This window comes from Odocoileus virginianus, chromosome 33, assembly GCF_023699985.2.
Source record: "Odocoileus virginianus isolate 20LAN1187 ecotype Illinois chromosome 33, Ovbor_1.2, whole genome shotgun sequence".
Lineage (NCBI taxonomy): Eukaryota > Metazoa > Chordata > Mammalia > Artiodactyla > Cervidae > Odocoileus > Odocoileus virginianus.
In genome coordinates, this window is record NC_069706.1 from 16,667,192 (window position 1) to 16,687,703 (window position 20,512).

Genomic DNA, 20,512 nt, shown 5'->3' on the forward strand with positions numbered 1-20,512 from the left:
TTAAGAACAGTCTTCTGCTGTAGGTGGTGTTCTTTATCATTTTATAAATGTGGAAACTGCAGACTAGAAAGAACAAAATTCACTCACACACACAAGGTCGCTGAGCTAGTTAGAGGCCAATCTAACAGGATGACAATTGACAGGATGCCAATCTGTCCTTCTGACTCTAAGGCTCGGCCCTTAACCACTCCAGGAAGTCGACTCTTGACCCAAATGATGGAGGCTCAAGTACACCCTCCCCTACCCCCAGGCTGTTTGCAGTGCCTCTGGGGCTCCTGCCCTCACACTGGACTGGACTGCATCAACTTGGTCTGGATTCAGGCCCTGAGCTTGCCTCACCTGCCCTTTGGATTTGGAATTTGTTCTTGAGATCTCTTGCCTTGAAAGCGAACACCTTTAAAGGACTCTAAGCCTTTTTTAAAAAAGGATGAGAAGGGAATGGTTATTGTGCAAGTGATACTTGCTCTGTGTAGAAAAATTAGAAACAACCAATAAGAAAAGCAAACAAACAGAAACCTTGCATCAGTCATAATTCTCACCCTGTTCGTGTTAAATATCTTTGTGGGCTTTTTAAAATTCATATAAATTCATACTTACATATTTAGTACATATTAATGTGGCTAATACCTGGCACAGAGCAAGTGCTCAGTAAATAACTTGATATTGTCATGATTACTCTTGGGCCCTGAGGGAAGAACATGGAGAATAACAGCAATGGGTATCGAAGTGGCTCTGATGTCAGGCTCCCCACTTCCCATCTTGTATTGATCTCTGCTCTTATTGATTCTTATCTCTTAATGTTTGCTACCTACTTGCAACACAGACAACAGGTTAGTATCCAGGCTGTAAGGAATTCCTATAAATCAATAAGAAAAAAGAGAACAACACACTAGAACTATGAAATAGAAAAATAAACAAGGATAAGATCAGGAAGTTCACAAAAAAGGAGACCCAGAGAGCCAACAGCAAATCAAAAGATGCTCAGTCTCACTAATGTTGAAGGAAATAAAAGTAAAACCACAGCGATATTATGTTTCATCTGACTCTTGGTGACCCCATGGACTGTAGCCTGCTAGGCTACTCTGTCTATGGGATTTCCCAGGCAAGAATACTGGAGTGGGTGGCCATCTTCTACTCCAGGAGATCTTCCTGATGCAGGGGTCTAGTAGACCCGAGTCTCCTGCATGGCAGGTGGATTCTTTTTGCCACTGAGTTACCAGGGAAGCTCATCATGTCTCATAGATTAGCAAAAATATAAATGTTTGACAATATAAGAAATGGATGAACCTGGAGCAGAGAGAGCTTTCATGTACCAATACATAACTGGTATCCCCTGCTTCTGGAGAGAAAGCCGGCAGAACCTAATAAAACAGAAAATAAATGTACTCTTTGGCCTAGACACTTCTCTTCTAAGGTGGTATGCTGTTACAAAAACTCTCAGTAGTTGTATACAAAGAGCTCTGAGGAAGGATATTAAATGCTACATTGTTTGAAATATAAAGAAATGAAATTGACCTTAAGATGCTTTAACAGGATAATATATAAAGAAAACTGAGTGCCGAAAAATTGATGCTTTTGAACTGTGGTATTGGAGAAGACTCTTAAAGTCTTGAAAACTCAAGAAGTCCCTTGGACTGCAAGGAGATCCAGTCAATCCTAAAGGAAGTCAGTCCTGAATATTCATTGGAGGGACTGATGCTGAAGCTGAAACTCCAATACTTTGGCCACCTGATGTGAAAAACTGACTTGTTAGAAAAGACCCTGATGCTGGGAAAGCTTGAAGGTAGAAGGAGAGGGGATGAAAGAGGATGAGATGGTTGATTGCATCACTGATTCGATGAACATGAGTTTGAGCAAGTTCCAGGAGTTGGTGATGGACAGGGAAGCCTGGCGTGCTGCAGTCCACGGGGTCGCAAAGAGTCAGACATGACTGAGCAACTGAACTGAACTGATATAAATAAAACTTTTTCAAACAGCTTTATTGAAGTACAATTTACATACCATAAAAGCCACTATTTCCAAGGGTGTCCATCATAGATGAATGGATAAACAAAATATTTATCCATACAATGTAATATAGTTCAGTCTTAAATGAAAAGGAAATTCTGTCACATGTTACTCCATGGATGAAACCTGAGGATATCATGCTGAGTGAAATAGTGCAGTGTAATGCTCAGTCATGTCCAACCCTTTTCAACCCCAAGGACTGTAGCCCACCCGGCTCCTCTGTCCCTGGAATTTTCCAGGCAAGAGTACTGGAACGGGTTGCCATTTCCTACTCCAGAGGATCGTCCTGACCCAGGAATCAAACTCACATCTCTTGCATCTCCTGCATTGACTGGTGGAATCTTTACCACTGCAAAGTCCTGACTGAAGTAAGCCAGTCACAGGAAAAGACAGACATAGTATGATTCTGCTTATATGAGACACCTAGAGTTGCAAAATGAAAGGAATTCTGGAGATTGGTTACACAAAGATGTGAATGTACTCAACACTAGTGAATTAGACACTAAAAAATGGTTCCGATGATAAATTTTGTTGTGTGTTTTACCATACCTTTAAAAAAGTCCACTCATTTCACATGGAGCGAATTTAGAGAGCTGTGCAGCCATCACCACCACCTAATTTTAGAACATTCTCGTTGTCACAAAAAGACTTCCAAGTGATCGTTTGCCGTGACTTCTCATTCCTACTCCCGCCCTCAGGCAACCACTACTCTGTTCTTTATCGCTATAGATTTACCTTTTCGTAGGTTTCACGTAAATAGAATCACACACGAAAAAGTCTTTTGCATCTGGTCTATTTCACTTAGTAGTGTTTTTTTTAATTAATTAATTTATTTTAATTGGAGGCTAATTACTTTACAATATGGTAGTGGTTTTTGCCATACATTGACATGAACCAGCCATGGGTGTACATGTGTCCCCATCCTGAACCCCCCGCCCACCTCCCTCCGCCCCCTCTGGGTCATCCCAGTGCACCAGCCCTGAGCGCCCTGTCTCATGCATCCAACCTGGACTGGCGATCTATTTCACATATGGTAATATACATGTTTCAATAATATTCAGTAGTGTTTTTTGAGGTCCATTTTTGTTGTAGCAGATAGTAGCATGTCATTCATTTTTTTGTTGTTGAATAATTTTTTATTGCATGGATTTTGTTTTGGTGTTTTTACTTTTTTGGCTATTACAAATAAAGCAGCTATGAACGTGTGCATACAAATCTTTGTGTGGACATATGTTTTCATTTCTCTTTGATAGGTACCTAGGAGTGGAGGAAACTGAGTTTTAAACCTGATTTTATTACATTTGATTGAATGTCATGACATTTAATAGGTTCAGACAGCAGATCTCAATTTCACATTTTGGAATTTAGAACCTAAATAGGAAATTTGGCTCCAAGTTAAGGGCTGTTTCATAATGACCTATTGTTACCAAACAGTGCCCATCTATGTGATTAATCAACAGTGATTGATGGCAGTTACTGATAGTGGGCATGCGCATGTGTGTGCTCAGTCATGTCCGACTCTTTGTGACCCCATGGACTATAACCCAAAAGGCTACTCAGTCCATGGGATTTCCCAAGCAAGAATACTGGAGTGGGTTGCCATTTCTTTCTCCAGGGGATCTTCCAATCCAGGGACCAAACCTGAGTCTGTCTCCAACATTGGCAGGTGTATTCTTCACCGCTGAGCCATCTAGGAAGCTCCCAATCACTGATAGAATACTTCTTAAATGCCAGACATTACTTTACATTGAGAGCTCACTTAATCATCACAGTAACACTTTGAGCAGATGCTTTTATTGTTCCATTTTGTTGCTGAGGAAACCTGAGACTGAGAAGCTCATATGACTCCTAAAAGGAAGAGCCCGAATTTGAACAAGGAGTTGGGCTTTGGAGCTTGGCACCCAGTTCTACTATGTCAATAAGGCTGCTGGTTCTGAAAAGACTTCCCTTTGAAACTCTTGGAATTGCTGTCAGATCCAGTTTGTAAACCATGCAAGAAAATCTTATAGCTTTATAGTCATGCTTCTGTTCTTTCTTCTTTTTAACAAAAGCGGCATTGATCTCTTCATTCTCCAAGCTTGGCTAGGAGTTGCTTTTGTTTCTAAAGATCAAAGTTATCCTCAAAAGACAAGGCTTTAAAAAGAAAGTCAACAGACTCTGACCTGACAGTAACTCCATGGTTGTCCTACAAAATAAAGGCTGTGGCTTTGTGACAGAATTTTCCTTCTCTGCTCTAAAACTTTGTCCTCTTGCCTGAAAGCATGGTTCTGTGCCAGGTGGCTGTGGTAGCAGTCTTGACTGGTTGCTTGATAGGGAGAACATTATCATTTGACTGTAAGTTGTATATCATTTTTTATACTCTGGCATCAGTTAACTTTTTGCTACATAACAAACTGCCTCAAAAGCTAGTGTCTTGAAACAACAATTTATTTAGCTCATTGTTCTAGATGAGCCCAAATCACAAGTCAGTGATTTGGGCTGGGCTCAGCTGGGAGGTTCTTCTGGCTTTGGCTGGGTTTGTTCATTTATCTGGTCAGCTACCAGGTAGGCTGGGTGTTGGCTGGTCTAGAATGGCCTCAGCTGGGATGGGTCATCTCTGTCCCACTGGGTTTCTCATCTTCCATCAGATTAACCCTGGATTGCTCACATGGCAGCTGGGCAGGGTTGCAAGAATTTGAGTTGCAGTCCTCGAGATCTTGAATCTGAGGCCTGGATTTGGGACAGTGTCACTTTTGCTGTGTCACATTGGCCAAAGCAAGGCATGAAAAGCAGCCCAGATTCAGGAGTGAGGAAACTGAGTCCATCTTTTGGTGGAAAGACATATATACCGGGAAAGGTGGCAATGGTGGCCTTTTTTTTTTTTTTTTTGCAATTTACCTTTTACACTATATTAGATATAAAATGGGTTTGGCAGCAGATGGCAGATTTGATTTCTGACTCTAGCCTAGTGTCTTAAACTTCCTCTTCTGATCTGTAAACCACAGGCAGGATGACTGAGGGGATGACAGGAGGTAATAGGTGAAGAAGTTAGCTCTAGAGTCTGGCTGGGTTCAAATTCTTAGACTTCCATTTACTCTTTTTTAAAATTATATTTTTAGGATGCAATACTTTATTTATTTTTTATTTACTATTGTTGGTTGCGGTAGCCTCCGTTGCTGTGCGAGTTCTCTCGAGTTGCAGTGAGCAGAGGATACTCTTCATTTTGGGCCTCGAGCTTCTCATTGCAGTGGCTTCTCTGGTCATGGAGCACAGCCTCTAGGCACGTGGGCTTCGGTCGTTGCAGCATGTGGGCTTAGTAACTGTGGGGCATGGGCTCACTTCCTCCTTGGCATGTGGTATCTTCCCAGACCGGGGATCGAACCCATGTCCCCTACATTGGGAGGCAGATTCTCATCCACTGCACCACCAGGGAAGTCCCTGTTCCATTTACTCTTAAATGATTTTGAGGACAGTATTTAGCCTTTCTGTGCCTCCATTTCCTAATCTGTAAAGTGGGAATAATAAAAAAGCAAACTTAATAATATGTACCTTTTGGAGGATAAATGAGTTAAGTAAAATTTAAAAAGGTGTCTGGCACTTAGAAGGCATTCATTATGTGTTAACTGTTGTTGACACTGTTAATATTATCTTGGAAAATAGCAAGTCTATAAAAGAATGTCATTCTCCATGGCCCTTTCAGGATCACCAGTTGTTGCTTTTGAATGAATGGAGTAGTACCCTTGTTACTACTTTCTGGATATTACACATGGCAAAGGATGGACTTCCCTCATCCTTAAAATACTAGTGCCTTAGAGGAATGATATTTATATGTAAAAATCTAAACATAACTCTTAAAAATTATGGTGGGCTCAGAACCTGACAATGCAATATAAAGAGACTTCCAAGGATTAAAGAGATGCTAGAATCCCAGTTAGTGAGAAAGAAAGAGAGAGACAGAGAGAAAGGAAGGATGGAAGGAAGGAAAGAAGGGAAGGGAAAGGAAGGAAGGAAGGAAGACAACCAGCGAGTATCCCAGACTTCTCTTGAGAACTTATGTCTTAAAGAACTGAAGCCATTTTTTAAAACAAGGGAAAATAAGATTCAGTTGCTTGATTTTTCACAAGAACATATCTTAAAATAAGTCACTGACTCTCTCAATTTTATAGAGAGCTGCATTTTTGCTGCCACTTTTTAGGAACAGAAAACCCAACTCATAAACTAGTCTTAGACTTAAAATATGTTTAAACTGTTAGTCCCTTAGAATAAAGGGTTATTCAGGAAATAGAAGAGGTGAAACAGAGCTTTTTTTTTTTAGTTGTAATAATAAGTACTTAATAATATGTACTTGTGAGGAGAACTAAGTTAGTCAGCCTAATTAACTTATCGCACAGCATGTGAGATCTTAATTCCCAGACCAGGGATTGAAGCCATGCCCCCTGCAGTGGAAGCACAGAGTTTTAACTACTGGACCACCAGGCAAGTCCCAAAACAGAGTTTTACTGAAGTCAGACATCTGTGTCAGAAAACAAGTACGATGGATTTTTCCATGCATACATGTGAAAGAGTATTTACCTGTAACTGATAATGTTCTGAAGCACAGGGCTGAACACTACAGCCCTTGGGGTCCACCCTCTGTTTCTGTAAGTGAAGTTTGATTGGAACACAGTCTCACCCATTGCTTTCCATACTCTATGGCCAATTTTGTACTATGGTGGCAAAGCTAAAGAGTGTGACAGAAGGCTAAAATATTTTACCATCTGACTCTTTCAGAAAAAGTTTGCTGACCTCTGTTCTGAAATCCTGGAACTAATAAGATTTCTTTCTTCTTTTTACATAATAGCCGCTGTTGTCAAGTGGAAGGCAGTCTACAGGAAGCTTAGCATAGAGTTTAGGGCCATGCTCACCTGAATTTAGGACCCAGCTCTACCTCCTCCCAGGTATGTGGCCTGGGACCTTGCTAGCATTGTAGCCTTGTAACCTCAACCTTCCTAAGCCTCAGTTTCTCCCCTTGTAAAGTGGAAATAATGATAACAGTAATTGCTTCATGTAGGGAATTTATGAGAATTATAAAGATAATGCATTTAAGCATTTAGCCCAATAACTGGTACAGCTATAGTGAAAAGTAGCAATAAAATAACAAAATTAAGTTGGGGAAAAGTTCCTTAGACCTGTAATGGAAGACTGAGGGCAGTGTGTAAGGAAAAAAGGGTCAAATCAGGCTACGTGGGGCTTGCATGGTGGAAGATTAGGCTGAGAAAGGTGGATGCTCTGGCGGGACAAGGGTGCTGAATCACACTCTGGGCCCCTAGAGAGATTCCTCATTCTTTGAGCCTCAGTTTTCTTATCTGTGAAATGGGAGGGTGATGATCACAGTGCCCACCTCCCCATGGCTGTTGGAGGACTGCATGAGATGATATAGGTACTGCACTAATCTCATAAAGGGTTAGCTGTTGTTACTGAGAATTGTGCTTGAAGGAGGGATTCGTAAGAGAGGCAGATGTCAGCAAGTGAAAAGCCAGAGAGAGGAGAGTTGGGTCCAGGTGGATGGTGAAAGAAAGAATAAATCCAGTTTCAGGCAGGAATAGTGAGACCAGGACAGACATACCATCAGAGCCTCTGCCGGAAGCTTCCTTTGCACAGGCCCTGACACAACTTATCCATCTTCTCTGAGCAGAGGGCATATCTTGAAGAGACTATTCCAGATCCTTTGGTCTCTTGGAGACATGACTGTGAAGCTAGGTTTGCAAATAATTTTGGTTCTCAGATAGGAGTTTTCATGGGAGCAGAGTTTTCATGAAGACCTGCCTGTTCCTCATGGAGTCTCGGTTGACCTTGAACTTCCTGATCCTCCAATTACAGTGATAGCTGCCTTCCCTAGCTCCCCTGGGCTGCCCCAGTCTCTGTGAGTAGGAAGGAGAAAGGTTTTAAGGCAGGAGATCAACTGGGCAATTGTTAGACCTTCAGCAGTCTCTTTAGACAGATGGTTGATTAATAGGCTATAATACCTTTCCTGTTCTCTCCTGAAGTGGGTCATATTCTGCTGGAGCAAACTAAGTTTGAGACATGTAAATATCGTTATAAAGATTAGACATTACAGTTGATGATGTTCATAACTGATCCCCTGACATTCAGCCATGCCTTTGGATTAGCATAATTGGAACATGAGAGGTCAGACCTTAATTAGAGCTTAATTGGACTGCTATATTAAACATAACTAGCTTAGTGGCTGTGTTGTAAACTACACTTGGAAATTCTTTCCAATGCTTCTCTAAATATATTTTGGGTACTCAGTAAAGTTAATGATTTTTTCAGTTCAGTTCGGTTCAGTTCAGTTCAGTCACTCAGTCACGTCCGACTCTTTACAGTCTCATGGATTGGAGCACACCAGGCATCCCTGTCCTTCACCAACTCCCAGAGTTTGTTCAAACTCATGTCCATCGAGTCAGTGATGCCATCCAACCATCTCATCCTCTGTCCCCTTCTCCTCCTGCCTTCGATCTTTCCCAGCATCAGTCCTTTTCCAATGAGTCAGTTCTTTGCATCACGTAGCCAAAGTATTGGAGTTGCAGCTTCAGCATCAGTCCTTCCAATAAACATTCAGGACTGATCTCCTCCAGGATTGACTGGTTTGATCTCCTTGATCTTCTCCTTGAGAAGACTCTCAAGAGTCTTCTCCAACACCACAGTTCAAAAGCATCAATTCTCTGGCACCCAGCTCTCTTTGTGGTCCAACTCTCATATCCATACGTAACTACTGGGAAAACCATAGTGGAAAAAACATAATGGTTTTTACTGTAAGCAATTTTTTATATGAGGTTTTCTGTTAGCAGTAAAAAGTAGTATGAACTCAAGGGTTTATTTCAGCTGGATATGTGAAGGATGCAAATCTAATGTTCCCATATTTGCTGAGGCTGAGCAAGAACAACAAAAACTCCTTGAGGCAGCTCATGCAAGTGAAACAAAGCCCCCATGCAAACTGACTTAGGTGGAAAAGGATTTCTTTTGTTGTCCATTTATATAGACAAGAGGCCCGTGGGGAGACCTTCCTTTACAACTGGATCTGGGGTCCCAGTGAGGTCTTCGTGACTTAGTTCCCCCTCCATCTCTTGATTCTGTTTCCTCTGGCTTCGCTCCACCCTCAAACCTTCCCTCTCCTTGTGGCCCCAACCCACGTTTCATAAGGTTTGAGGGTAGCAGAAGAAGAGAAAGTCTCTCCCAGAGTTTCTCTCATCAGACTGGCTCAGGTCAGTGACCTAGTTTGGAATCAGCCCTTGGAACTAGGGGGATTCAGTGGGATATTAGGCAAATGGAAGGAGACTTATCCAAGGCACACAGTGACAAAGAAGACAGAAGGGATAGCAGGCAGCTATCTTAGCTATGATTCATTATGTTGTAACTAGCGGGCAAGTGGCTTAAATAATAAAGGGGATTTATTGGCTCAGGAAATTAGAAGCTAGAAGTTTTTGAGATGAACGAAGGCTTCGGGATTGGATTGATTCAGGTACTCAATGATGTAATCTAAAACTTGGTTCTCTTCTCTGTCTCTCTGCTTGATCTCTTATAGAGTCAGTTTTATCCATAAGTTGGCTTCTCTGAAGATGGTAGCACAGCAGTGGCCACTGGCCTAGGTTTTGCCTCAGCCAGAAGGAGAGAATGCTCAGATTCTTTCAGAAAAGCAGGCAAAATGGTTTCCCAGGAGCCCCAACGCATCTCTTATCGCTGTGAATTGATTACATGCCCATCCTGAGTCAGTGAATCCCTTTGGACAGGATAAATGTGGACCTCATTGGTTTAGGGGTAGGTGGCAGGTGAGGTGGGATTACCTGCACCGCTTTATCAGGGTTCGTACCTGGAGCTGGAAAGGGTTTCATCCTGTTCACTCACTGCAGTCACTGTGCACCTTGGGCAGGGAGGGCAGCTTGCTGGACGTTGAATTCATAACCACAGTGCGGCTGTGGCCTACTCATTTCTTCATCTCTAGGATTTAGCATGGGGCCTAGAACATAGTTAGTGTTAGTAACTCAGTCGTGTCTGACTCTTTGTGACCCTTGGATTGTAGCCCACCAGGCTCCTCTGTCCATGGAATTCTTCAGGGAGGAATAGTGGAGTGGGTTGCCATTCCCTTCTCCAGGAGATCTTGCTAACCCAGGGATTGAACCTGGGTCTCCCACCTTGCAGGCAGATTTTTTTTTACCATCTGAGCCACTAGGGCAGCACATAGTAGGGCTACATTAGATGTTTACTGAACACGGCCAAACTGGAACAGCATACCTTGCTTAATTCGGAAAGAAATCAGGAGTTTTATACATGAACAAAATGGTGGCTGAAAATAAATCTTATCTCAGCTTTAAATACAGATTACATGCAGAGTCTGGATAGAGGTGATAAGACTTTCTGCCTCTTTCCCCATCCTATCCCACACAACATAAAATTTTCCCTTTTGGCTTTTGGTTACTCATCAAATTCCATTACGGTGAAGAGAATTGTAAACAATTGTTGGTATCAGGAAACTATTTCTAACTCCTGATAAGTTCTCTGATGATCTCATGACATTAAAATTTGTTACTATGAATAATTCAGTAAAACAAAACCTTTTTTTTCTTTTTATATTCCTTGCTTATATAATAGTCATTTATTCTAGCATTTTTTAAATAAAATACCTGAATATCTTTTTAAAAAGTGCAAGGACTCTGGTCATTGAAGGAAGAAATTCCATTTCCTGGCCTTGACTAATAAGGGAAATTAGACGTACCATCAGCTTTTGTTTGAAAACAAATTTCTAAGCAGTGGAAAAAATAGATTCTTGCAGGAAAGGTGTGGTAGAATTATTTTAGTGTTACTAAATTTTAAAATCTAAAACACTTTTAGAAATGACCACATGGCCTGTGCTGGAAGTCTTGGTCAATATTTTGTGTTACAAGTATATAATTTTAACTTCTTTTGAGAAGTATTATTTTTTGCTAATGAAATTCTAATGCAATGGGAGAAACAACGAACCCCTGTTTGAAGTTTGCTGTGATAAGCATTTTGGCAGCTGGTTATAGTTCACGTGTGTGCATTTCTAGGATTATAATTACTGTTCAGTTTTGTCATGTTTGGAGAGGGTCTCAGATATCTGGAAGATTCTTGTGGAGAATATCTATGTGAGACATTCTAAGTAGGTACCATGCCCGCAGCCTCAACTGCAGCCCCTTGCCACTACTTCGTCCACATCCCCATCACTCTGGCCACAAACGAATGAGCCAAGAGCAAGTGCCAGGCCATCTGGGCAGCCATTCAGGGCTGGCAAGTGGCATTGAAATGGCCTGACATTGCTCTGCCCAGCAGGGATGATCCATCCTTGGTAGTGTCTAACCAGTCCAATGAGATTCTCCAGGCTTGGGAGTGAGGATGTCAGACAAAGAGAGAAAGGGCAGCTGACAGTGTGGGTAGAAGGGAAGAGACACCAGAGAAGAGGAGAAAGCTTAAAAATCCATAAGTCAGCAGACCCTGAAGCAGAGAAAGGAGGAGAAAGACCCAGTTGGGAGAGAGCAGCAGAAAAAGCAGCAGCAAGTTGAAGAAGAAGCCACAGTCAAAAAGGAACTCTTGAGAGTCCCTTGGACAATAAGGAGTTCAAACCTGTCAATCCTAAAGGAAATCAACCCTGAACAGTCACTGGAAGGACAGATGCTAAAACTGAAGCTGCAATACTTTGGCCACCTGATGCAAAGAGCCGACTCATTGGAAAAGACCCTGATGCTGGGAAAGATTGAAGGCGGGAGGAGAAGGGGATGACAGAGGATGAGATGGTTGGATGGCATCATCAACTCAATGGACATGAGTTTGAGCAAATTCCAGGGGATAATGAAGACAGGGAAGCCTGGTGTGCTGCAGTCCATGGGGTCGCAAAGAGTCAGACAAGACCGAGTGACTGAACAACTCCCTTAGGGGATCTTGACATCACTGCTTTGATCAGTGGAATGAATGCTTATGTCATTTCAAACGTGTTTTAAGGGTCAAAGCATAGTTCATCATATTTGTTTCATTTGCCATGACAATCAGCAACATCTTAGAGAAAGACTGCTGTCAGCCTGAAGCCCAGAGCAAAGACCACATGGAGCAGAGAGCCACAGCTGGTGGAAATGTTCGTTGTTTGTGTAACACAAGTGAGAAACCATCAATGTTACAAGCTTCTCAGATTTGAGGGGTGTTTTTTCCAGCCTAAACTGATTTTTTTTTTTAAGCCTAGGACTTCCCCAGTGGCACAGTAGATAAGAATCCACCTGCTAATGCAGAGGACTCAGGTTCTATCCCTGGTCTGGAAAGATTCCACATACATAGGAACAACTTAGCTCATGTGCCACAACTACTGAGCCCACGCTCTAGGGCCCACGAGCTTCAACAAGAGAATCCACCACAATGAGAAGCCCGTGCACCCCAATGAAGAGTAGCCCCCACTCACGGCAACTAGGGAAGGCCCTCCCAAAGCAATGAAAACCCAACAAGCCAAAAATAAATAAATAAAAATTTAAAAAGAAATATCAGTATCTAAAATAAATAAATAAAATAGGTTTTCTTTTTTTTGTGTGACAAAGCCCAGTAACCAAGGTAACCCAAGCATCTTTCTCTCTCTTGCAAACCCAAAGAGCCTCAGCACAATGCTATAGCCAGCTATGCTTCAGTGACCTCACAGCCTATTCTCTTGACCTTGGTGGAGTGAAATTGCATTGATTACTGGAAGAGAGTCAGTGACTTTCTAATGCGAGTTGTTCCTCGTCCCCATCTTCAATCCTCTAGTCTGTCTCCTATATGTGTATCCAGCATAAAAACTGGTACAAAATACGGTCTGATTTCTGCCTTTTTCTCTTTGGGGTTTGAGTCTTTTATGATTTGTTCTCCTCCCCCATTGCCCCTCCCCTCAATTTTTTCCGGCATATAGAAGAATTAGAAGAATTTCAGAGTAAACACCCGGGTGTTTACCACCTAGATTTCATGGTTACCACTTTGCTTTGTTTGCTTCATCACTATCTGTACATCAGTCCATCAACTCATCCCATTTTCCATCTGTCTTGTTTTCTTGGATGCACAACAAAGTAACTTGCAGGTTCATGATGGTGTGATGATGTCTTATCCCTTGACACTTAAGTCTTTTTCCTTTTAATTCTGGACTTTTTTCAAAAAATTGTTTTTTAACTTTGTATAAGGTTGCCTTAACTGATCACCCTGCTTGCCCAAACTTGGACATTTTTTTTACCCTTTAACAATCATGAACTCGGTGTATTGTCTACATTACATTAACCCTGGGTGCCCATACTGTCTTAATCTCACTCTTTAATTTTTCTCTCTATTACTTCCTCTCTTATCTCTTCACTCACCACAACTTTTCATTTGCTTTCCCTTCTCCCTTTCAGCTCCCTGAAGATAATTTTTAAACTAAACAACGGCTGAACAATATCCCCACTGTTCCATGTGTCTGAGTATGCACAGCACGTCCACACTTGCCCAGGACAGAAGGAAAACACAATTTCTTCCATTTTATTTCTTTGCATCAAAATGATTAAATCTGTCTGCATGACCTTCATACATCAGACCATTTGGCTATTTTAAGTCTTTTTAATGGAGTAAGTCAAGCTGCATTCCCTTCATAGAAAGAATCTTTACCACCAAACGGTGCACTAAATGCCAAGGGAACAAAGAGTCTTTTGTAGGGAGAGAGGGAGAGACACTGCCATCCTACAATTGCTGGATTGTTTTAATTATTAGATGGCAATTCATGCTAGATACATATTTGCATTGTTGTACAAGTATTTTCTTATTTTGATGAAAGATAGCTTTTCAAAGGGAATCCTACTCTTGCAGTGCAAACTTAGAAAACCCTATTACATGGTCTAGTGCATTTAATTTTATTACTGTGGCCTTCAGTGTTTCAATTTTTTAATAAAAGTCTATCAGCAGTGAGGTAAAAGACTGCAGAATCTCCAGCAACTCAGGCACCTCTATATTTTATTTACTAACAGCTGTAGTAAAGCTTTCAGTGAAAAATCTTAAGTAGCACTTCCCTTTTTGATGAGAATCAATTACACAGCAATATTTTAAACCTTATCTAAGCTTATAAAGCTAATTTGGCTATTTCAAAGTAAAGGGTGGTGGGGGGGAACAGAAGAAAAATATTTCTCCTAATAAATAAAATATTAGAAGAAGAAAGTGAAGAGGAATTGTCTAGAATTTATTAGCAATGCCTACTTATAAATGTCAGAATTCTTGTACAGAAGTTTTTTCTTGATTTTTTGCTTGAATTGAATGGGGAATGCATTCATTCACTTACTCACCAGTCATTGATCACTTGCTCTGTGCCAGATACTCAGTTAAGCACTGGGAAGATAAAGAAAAAGAAGACACATGCCCTGTCCTCAGAGTTTATAGTTTGGTAGAGGAGTTGGACATGTGGGCTAGCAGTTATGTTACAGTCACATCTGAGTTGCTATAACAGAGGGTCACACAGAACCAATGGTGGCGGGGAGAGGAGAGCTTACTCTAAACTGAATAGGCTAAGAATGCTCAGAAAGGCTTCCAGGAGGCATCTTGAAAGACAAATGGAGTTAGCCAATGGGAGAAGAAAGGAATTAGTTAAGAAATTAGTTAAAACTCTTTCTGTTGGAAGCTATAAACAAAACAAACTGGCAGAGTAGGAAAGGGGGAATATATTGGCATATGAAAGGCTTCAGGCATAGTTGGATCAAGGGTCTGGTATGGTGTCATTAGAGATCTGCCATTGGTGGTCTATTCTTCTTCCTTACTAATAAAACCCCAGATTTGTTCACTCTCATTAGACTTGTTGTGCCCTTCAGGAATGGCAGGGCTTAACTAATTTTATTTTTACTGATCCAGTTTCGAAACAAGGTCATGTTCTTAAGTGTTGGAGGTTAGGACTTCAATATATGAATATGGGGCAGAGGGTGGGTGGGGGGGGGCGGGGGGGAGGAGACACAGTTCACCTCATTACCCCCTGCCTTTCTGTTTTTCCTCTCTTGGATTTCTTGCTGGTATCTCCAGTGACTGGACCCAACAAGAGAGTAAACAAGCCTCGTTGATACGAACCATAAAATCAGCTTCGTAAGGCACAGAGCGAGGTGGAGAAGGATGCACCTGGGAGGGTGAAGAGAGAATTTCCATCAGAGTCTGTCTTGCCTTCACTCTTTGAAAGGACCTCTTCACATGGTAACCAACAACTGGGTCTCAGCCCCTGCTATTTAAAGGAGAAGCAGATGGGCCTTCTATCTCCCAGTTTCCACAATAGTCTTCTAAAAGGGATTAAGCAGTTCTCTTTGGGTTATAGGACATTTTAAATGGGACTAGGAGGCAGGGCAAGCAGTCCAGTTCAGTCGCTCAGTCATGTCCGACTCTTTGTGACCCCAAGAACCGCAGCACGCCAGGCCTCCCTGTCCATCACCAACTCCCAGAGTCCACCCAAACCCATGTCCATTGTGTTGGCAATGCCATCCAACCATCTCATCCTCTGTCGTCCCCTTCTCCTCCTGCCCTCAATCTTTCCCAGCATCAGGGTCTCTTTCAATGAGTCAGCTCTTCACATCAGGTGGCCAAAGTATTGGAGTTTCAGCGTCAGCATCAGTCCTTCCAATGAACACCCAGGACTGATCTCCTTTAGGATGGACTGGTTGGAGCTCCTTGCAGTCCAAGGGACTCTCAAGAGTCTTCTCCAACACCACAGTTCAAAAGCATCAATTCTTCTGTGCTCAGCTTTCTTTATAGTCCAACTCTCACATCCGTACATGACCACTGGAAAAACCATAGGCAAGCAGTGGGTAAGCAGTGCTCCACCCTGAATCTGTCCCGAGAGCCTTGAGCCCTGTTACTCCAGGACGTTCTTTCCCTTGTGCATTGTTAGCTACCTATCACCTAGGAACCACATTGAGGTGCATGTTATGAAAAATCAAGAACAGTGGCAATAATCCAAATGAGGTTGATTTTTCTTTACTTATCAAGATATCCAGAGTAGGTCAGCTGCAAGCTGGTACATTGACTTAAGGAAGTCATCAGAGGCCCAGGTTCTTTCTAATCTCCTGTTTTGGGCCTCTTGGCTGGTAAGTGCTGCTTTGCTTCCAGCCCCACATCTGTGTTCCAGATGGAAAGACATGGAAGGAAACTTTAAGGAAGCGAGCAGTAGAAATTGGGAAAGTAGCATTGTTTCAGAAATCTATGGGGCATGTCAATTTTCGTCTCAAATAGCAGAACTATGTCTTATGGCTGTCCCTTGCTACATGCTATTGTTGTTCTGTTGTCTGACTCTCTGACCCCATGAACTGCAGCACGCCAGACTTCCCTGTCCTTCACTGTCTCCCTGAGTTTGCTGAAACTCATGTCCATTGAGTCAGTGATGCCATCCAGTCCTCTCATCCTCTGTCTCCCCTTTCTCCTCTTGCCATCAATCTTTTCCAGCATCAGGGTCTTTCCCAGTGAGTCAGCTCTTCACATCAGGTGGCCAAAGTATTGGAGCTTCATGGGAGGCGGGGAAATGTAGTTTTCCCCCTGGACTGATTGTTACTAGGCTTCTGGTAGTAAGGATGAAGTGGAGAGGGCCTATTAGGTGGGCAGCAAGGCAGGGTCAATGTACTGGCCAATGGCACCCGGACCTGATGTACTGACTTCTGAGGATTTGAGTGGAATGGGGGAAAGCAATAAATATATTTACTCCAAGACAATGTCTAGATTTAAATAAATCCTTCTGATGCAAGTCCAAAATACATGTAATAAGGCTCCTACTATGTGCCTTGTGTTTTATTCGTTCTGGCTAATATAGTCAGAAAAGATGCTTACCCCAAGATGACTGGAGAAATGTCATCAGTATTCTTTACTTTGCCTGAGTTATTGTTTCTTGATGTACTTATAAGCTTCATCAAGGACTTATGCATATTTCATCTAACACAAGCAATAAATTAACCCCTATTCCTTTGTCCTACTTAAATATGTGGGCAAAGAATATAATTTAATTCTCTTATTCTCTCTTTAGAGGAAAAGAACCAAATTCATTGCCTGTGACTTTCTGACTGAATGGTTATACAAGTAAGTTTTTCAGTCTTTCAACATTCAGTGACCCTAAGAATTCAATAGTGTTAATTTGCCAGCAGAATAGCAATAATTGACTTGAGTTCTTGCTTATTGTTTTCTTGTCAATCAAACATGGTGTTGTGGCCAGTCAAAATCCAAAGAGGACAGGGGAGCCGTTCACAGAATTCTTCTCCATTCCATTTGTGGAAGAGTGGCTGAAACTGCAGTAAGTAATGGCACAAGGCTTTGAATAATTTATTCTTAACTTTAAGATTGTGTTAATGATTGTTTCCTCCAATCTAAGAGAACTAACTTATGTAATCCATCCAGGACCCCGGGTCAGTTACACATGTGGGTCTTTTCTCTGGTTAATTTTAGCTAAGGGCATCCTATCCATGCAGTGATTATTCAAGAAGCCCTTCAGAAATAAAATAGAAAATCTAAAACATTTCTTATCCTAAGTAATTAATCTTTCCATTTTGTCTCCCTTTCCACCTAGCCCCAAAGGTCATTATGTCTTATGACCAAACTTTTCTAAATTTTAGCTTTTAGTTATATGCATCAGTTCTACATTTAAAATATTAGAACATGACACATAAAGTTAACACTCTATTTGACCGTCATTCTAATCTGAGTCTTATCACAGAATTAATGTTGGTCTATATTTCATCCCTCTGTAGTTCTTAAAATTAGTTATTTAACTGTATAAACAGATTATATCATACAAAATTAGTAGTATTGCTTTATGGGAAATGTTTATCATCAGTGATAAAGCAATAATGACAAAAGTGTGAAGTGAAAGTGTTAGTTGCTCAGTCATGTCCGACTCTGAGACCCCATGGATTGTAACCTGCAAAGTTCCTCTGTCCATGGAATTCTGCAGGCCAAAGTACTGGAGTGGGATATTCAGGGGATATTCCCAACCCAGGGATCGAACCCAGGGCTCTTGCATTGCAGGCAGATTTTTTTTGCTATCTGAGCCACCAGGGAAGCCCTAGTAATGATGACAACTAACGTTTATTGAGTGCTGTATGACTGGTCTCAGCATTTAATGCCAATGAACTAACTTGATCCTTATAACAATGCTATTACCAGCCCTGTTTTGCAGATGAGAAAATTTATGCATTATCCTGCAACTTGCTTTTATTTGACTAAAATACATTTTGAGATCTAGCATGTTTATTTAATTACATCTGATTCATGCCATTGATATCTTTATAGTGTATGTCATTTCTAGATTTGCATTATTTGTTCATTCATACAATACATGTTTATTGAGTCCTGTTGTGTGCCAAACATCATTCTAGGTGTTGGAGATAGAGTGGTGAACAAAGCAGCTAAAACTCATGCCTTAATGGAGCTTATATTCTGGTGGTGGATAATAGATGATAAGCAAAGAAATAAGCGCACTATAAATAAGTGCTTATAGGAAAAAATGAAGCAGAGAGGCAGTATAGAGTACTGAGGGGGACCTAATTTCATATCGTGTGGTCAGGAAAGACCTTACTTGGAAGATGACATTTAAGTAGTGATCCATAATTTTAAGCCAAAAGTGGAAGAACGACTACTCAATTTAGAGAGAATAATATTTAATCTATTCTTTGGAAATGTTTCACATCAGCCCTTTGTAAGAACAATGGCAGGAAACTGAGGCACCAGGAAATTAAGCAAGGTTTGTAAAATCCCATATCAAACAGAATATGAAACATGAAATTAGACACCTAGCCCTCAAATATCACATCTTTTGCTTAAATCTGCCCTTCTGGGGAATGCTAAATTGAATAGATTCTTGACTGACTTTCTCAAATTTGAGAGTTTGAGGATTTACTAATTTTTAAAAATCTGAGACTATACATTGAAAGGAGGATGATATTAGAAGATCTTGTTTCTTATTAAGCTTCTAAGCTTGTACCTAATTTAGTCCACTATGAAAATGAAAAGCCTTTGTTGACTATAAATGATCAGTAAGTGAAGGATTTGCATATGTTTTTCTAAGACAAGGTTTTTTATATCTTTCTCCAAATTGAAAATGAAACTTTTTTTACTTGCAATAACCAGTGACAAAGAATCTGAAAAATAAGAGAATTTCTCCAGATGAGTTCTCTCAAATCCCTAGTCATTTACCGTACAAATACCTAAATTTAAAATTGTTGCTAACTTCCGCTGGCAGCTCATATAAATATCCTGCAAAGTAGCGATTGCAAGTATATCAGCAGGACTCCATAGGAGCAAAAACATAACAGCTCTTGATTTAAATGGTATGTGTTCTCTGCTTTACAAAGGGGTTCCCAGAGCATGGTAAAAATTTAAATGATACTAATCTAGTTTGCTGCAATAAATATTTATTGAACACCTCCCAAATGCAATGCAGAGCTTGGTGCTGTTCAGAAACAGAGATGAATAAAATACGGTTCTGACCCTCGGGGTGAGAGAGATGTGTTTACAACCAGCTACAGATTCTGTAGTGAGTGTTGTAAAACAGATGTTAACAAAGCCTTCAAGGGAAATGCAGACGTACAAAACCATCTATGCTCCACCCACTCCACCCCCTAGCAGGCCTGGCACCAGGCAGGTGGGGCCAGTGGTCAAGCTGGTTGGTGCCCAGATGTGGTCTTGAAGAGGTCGACCTCAGAGGCTACGTCCTTCTTGAGAATGCTCGTGAGCAGGGAGAGCAGAAAGCCAGGTCAGGTAGGAGATGATCTCTAATCCAGGTTTCCCCAGCCTCGGCCCTACTGACATTTGATTGTTGTTGCTGTGGACATTTGCGCGCGCGCACGCGCGTGTGTGTGTGTGTGTGTGTGTGTATGCACGCGCGCTCAATCACTCAATCCTGTTGGACTCTTTGCGACTCTGTGGGCCACCAGGCTCCTCTGTCTGTGGGATTCTCCAGGCAAGAGTACTGGAGTGGGTTGCCATTTCCTACTCCAAGGGATCTTCCCAGCCCAGGGATGGAACCTGCATCTCCTGCATTGCCAGGCAGATTCTTTATCTCTGAGCCACCTGGGCAGCCCTGTTGGCATTTAGCACTGGGCAATTCTTCTTTGCTGAGGGCAGGGGTGGCCTGTACACAGTAGCATGTTTCATGGCATAGTAGCGCCCCCTGCAGTCTGTCTCCGTATGCTGCCAAATGTGGGATGTGGGGAGACAGAAGGGACCCCCTTGGCTGAAAACTTGTGATTGAATCCAGAGGGAACAGTGAGAGGAAATCTGAGGGGGGAAGAGAGAAAAGCTGAGAAAGTTCATGGTCGGTACTGTCCTGGTCGTTCGTGTGGATGTGAAGACATCTGCTGAGAGGGAGGCCCAGGCAAGTTCTGAGGCTTGTGGTTGCGGAGAGGAGACGGCAGCAGCTGCTATGGTGAAATTGATAGGGAACCAACTAGGATAAATAGGGATGGCCCAGCTGATGGCCTGAATTTGTGATGCATATAGCAGCATGTTTAGGAGATTATTTCCAGCAACCCTCTGCAATCCTGGAAAGCGG

General features: G+C 41.7%; 1 protein-coding gene across 4 annotated transcripts in view; it reads left to right on the forward strand.

Moving 5' to 3' along the window:
* IQCK (IQ motif containing K) overlaps positions 1-20,512 on the forward strand; it is a 143,303-nt gene that overhangs the window by 29,926 nt on the left and 92,865 nt on the right. For all 4 annotated transcript variants that reach the window (XM_070460957.1, XM_070460958.1, XM_070460959.1 and 1 more), the window contains 2 exons: positions 16,994-17,046; positions 17,180-17,257. In XM_070460957.1, the coding sequence (XP_070317058.1) occupies positions 16,994-17,046; positions 17,180-17,257 (131 nt within the window). The remainder of the gene's footprint in view (positions 1-16,993; positions 17,047-17,179; positions 17,258-20,512) is intronic.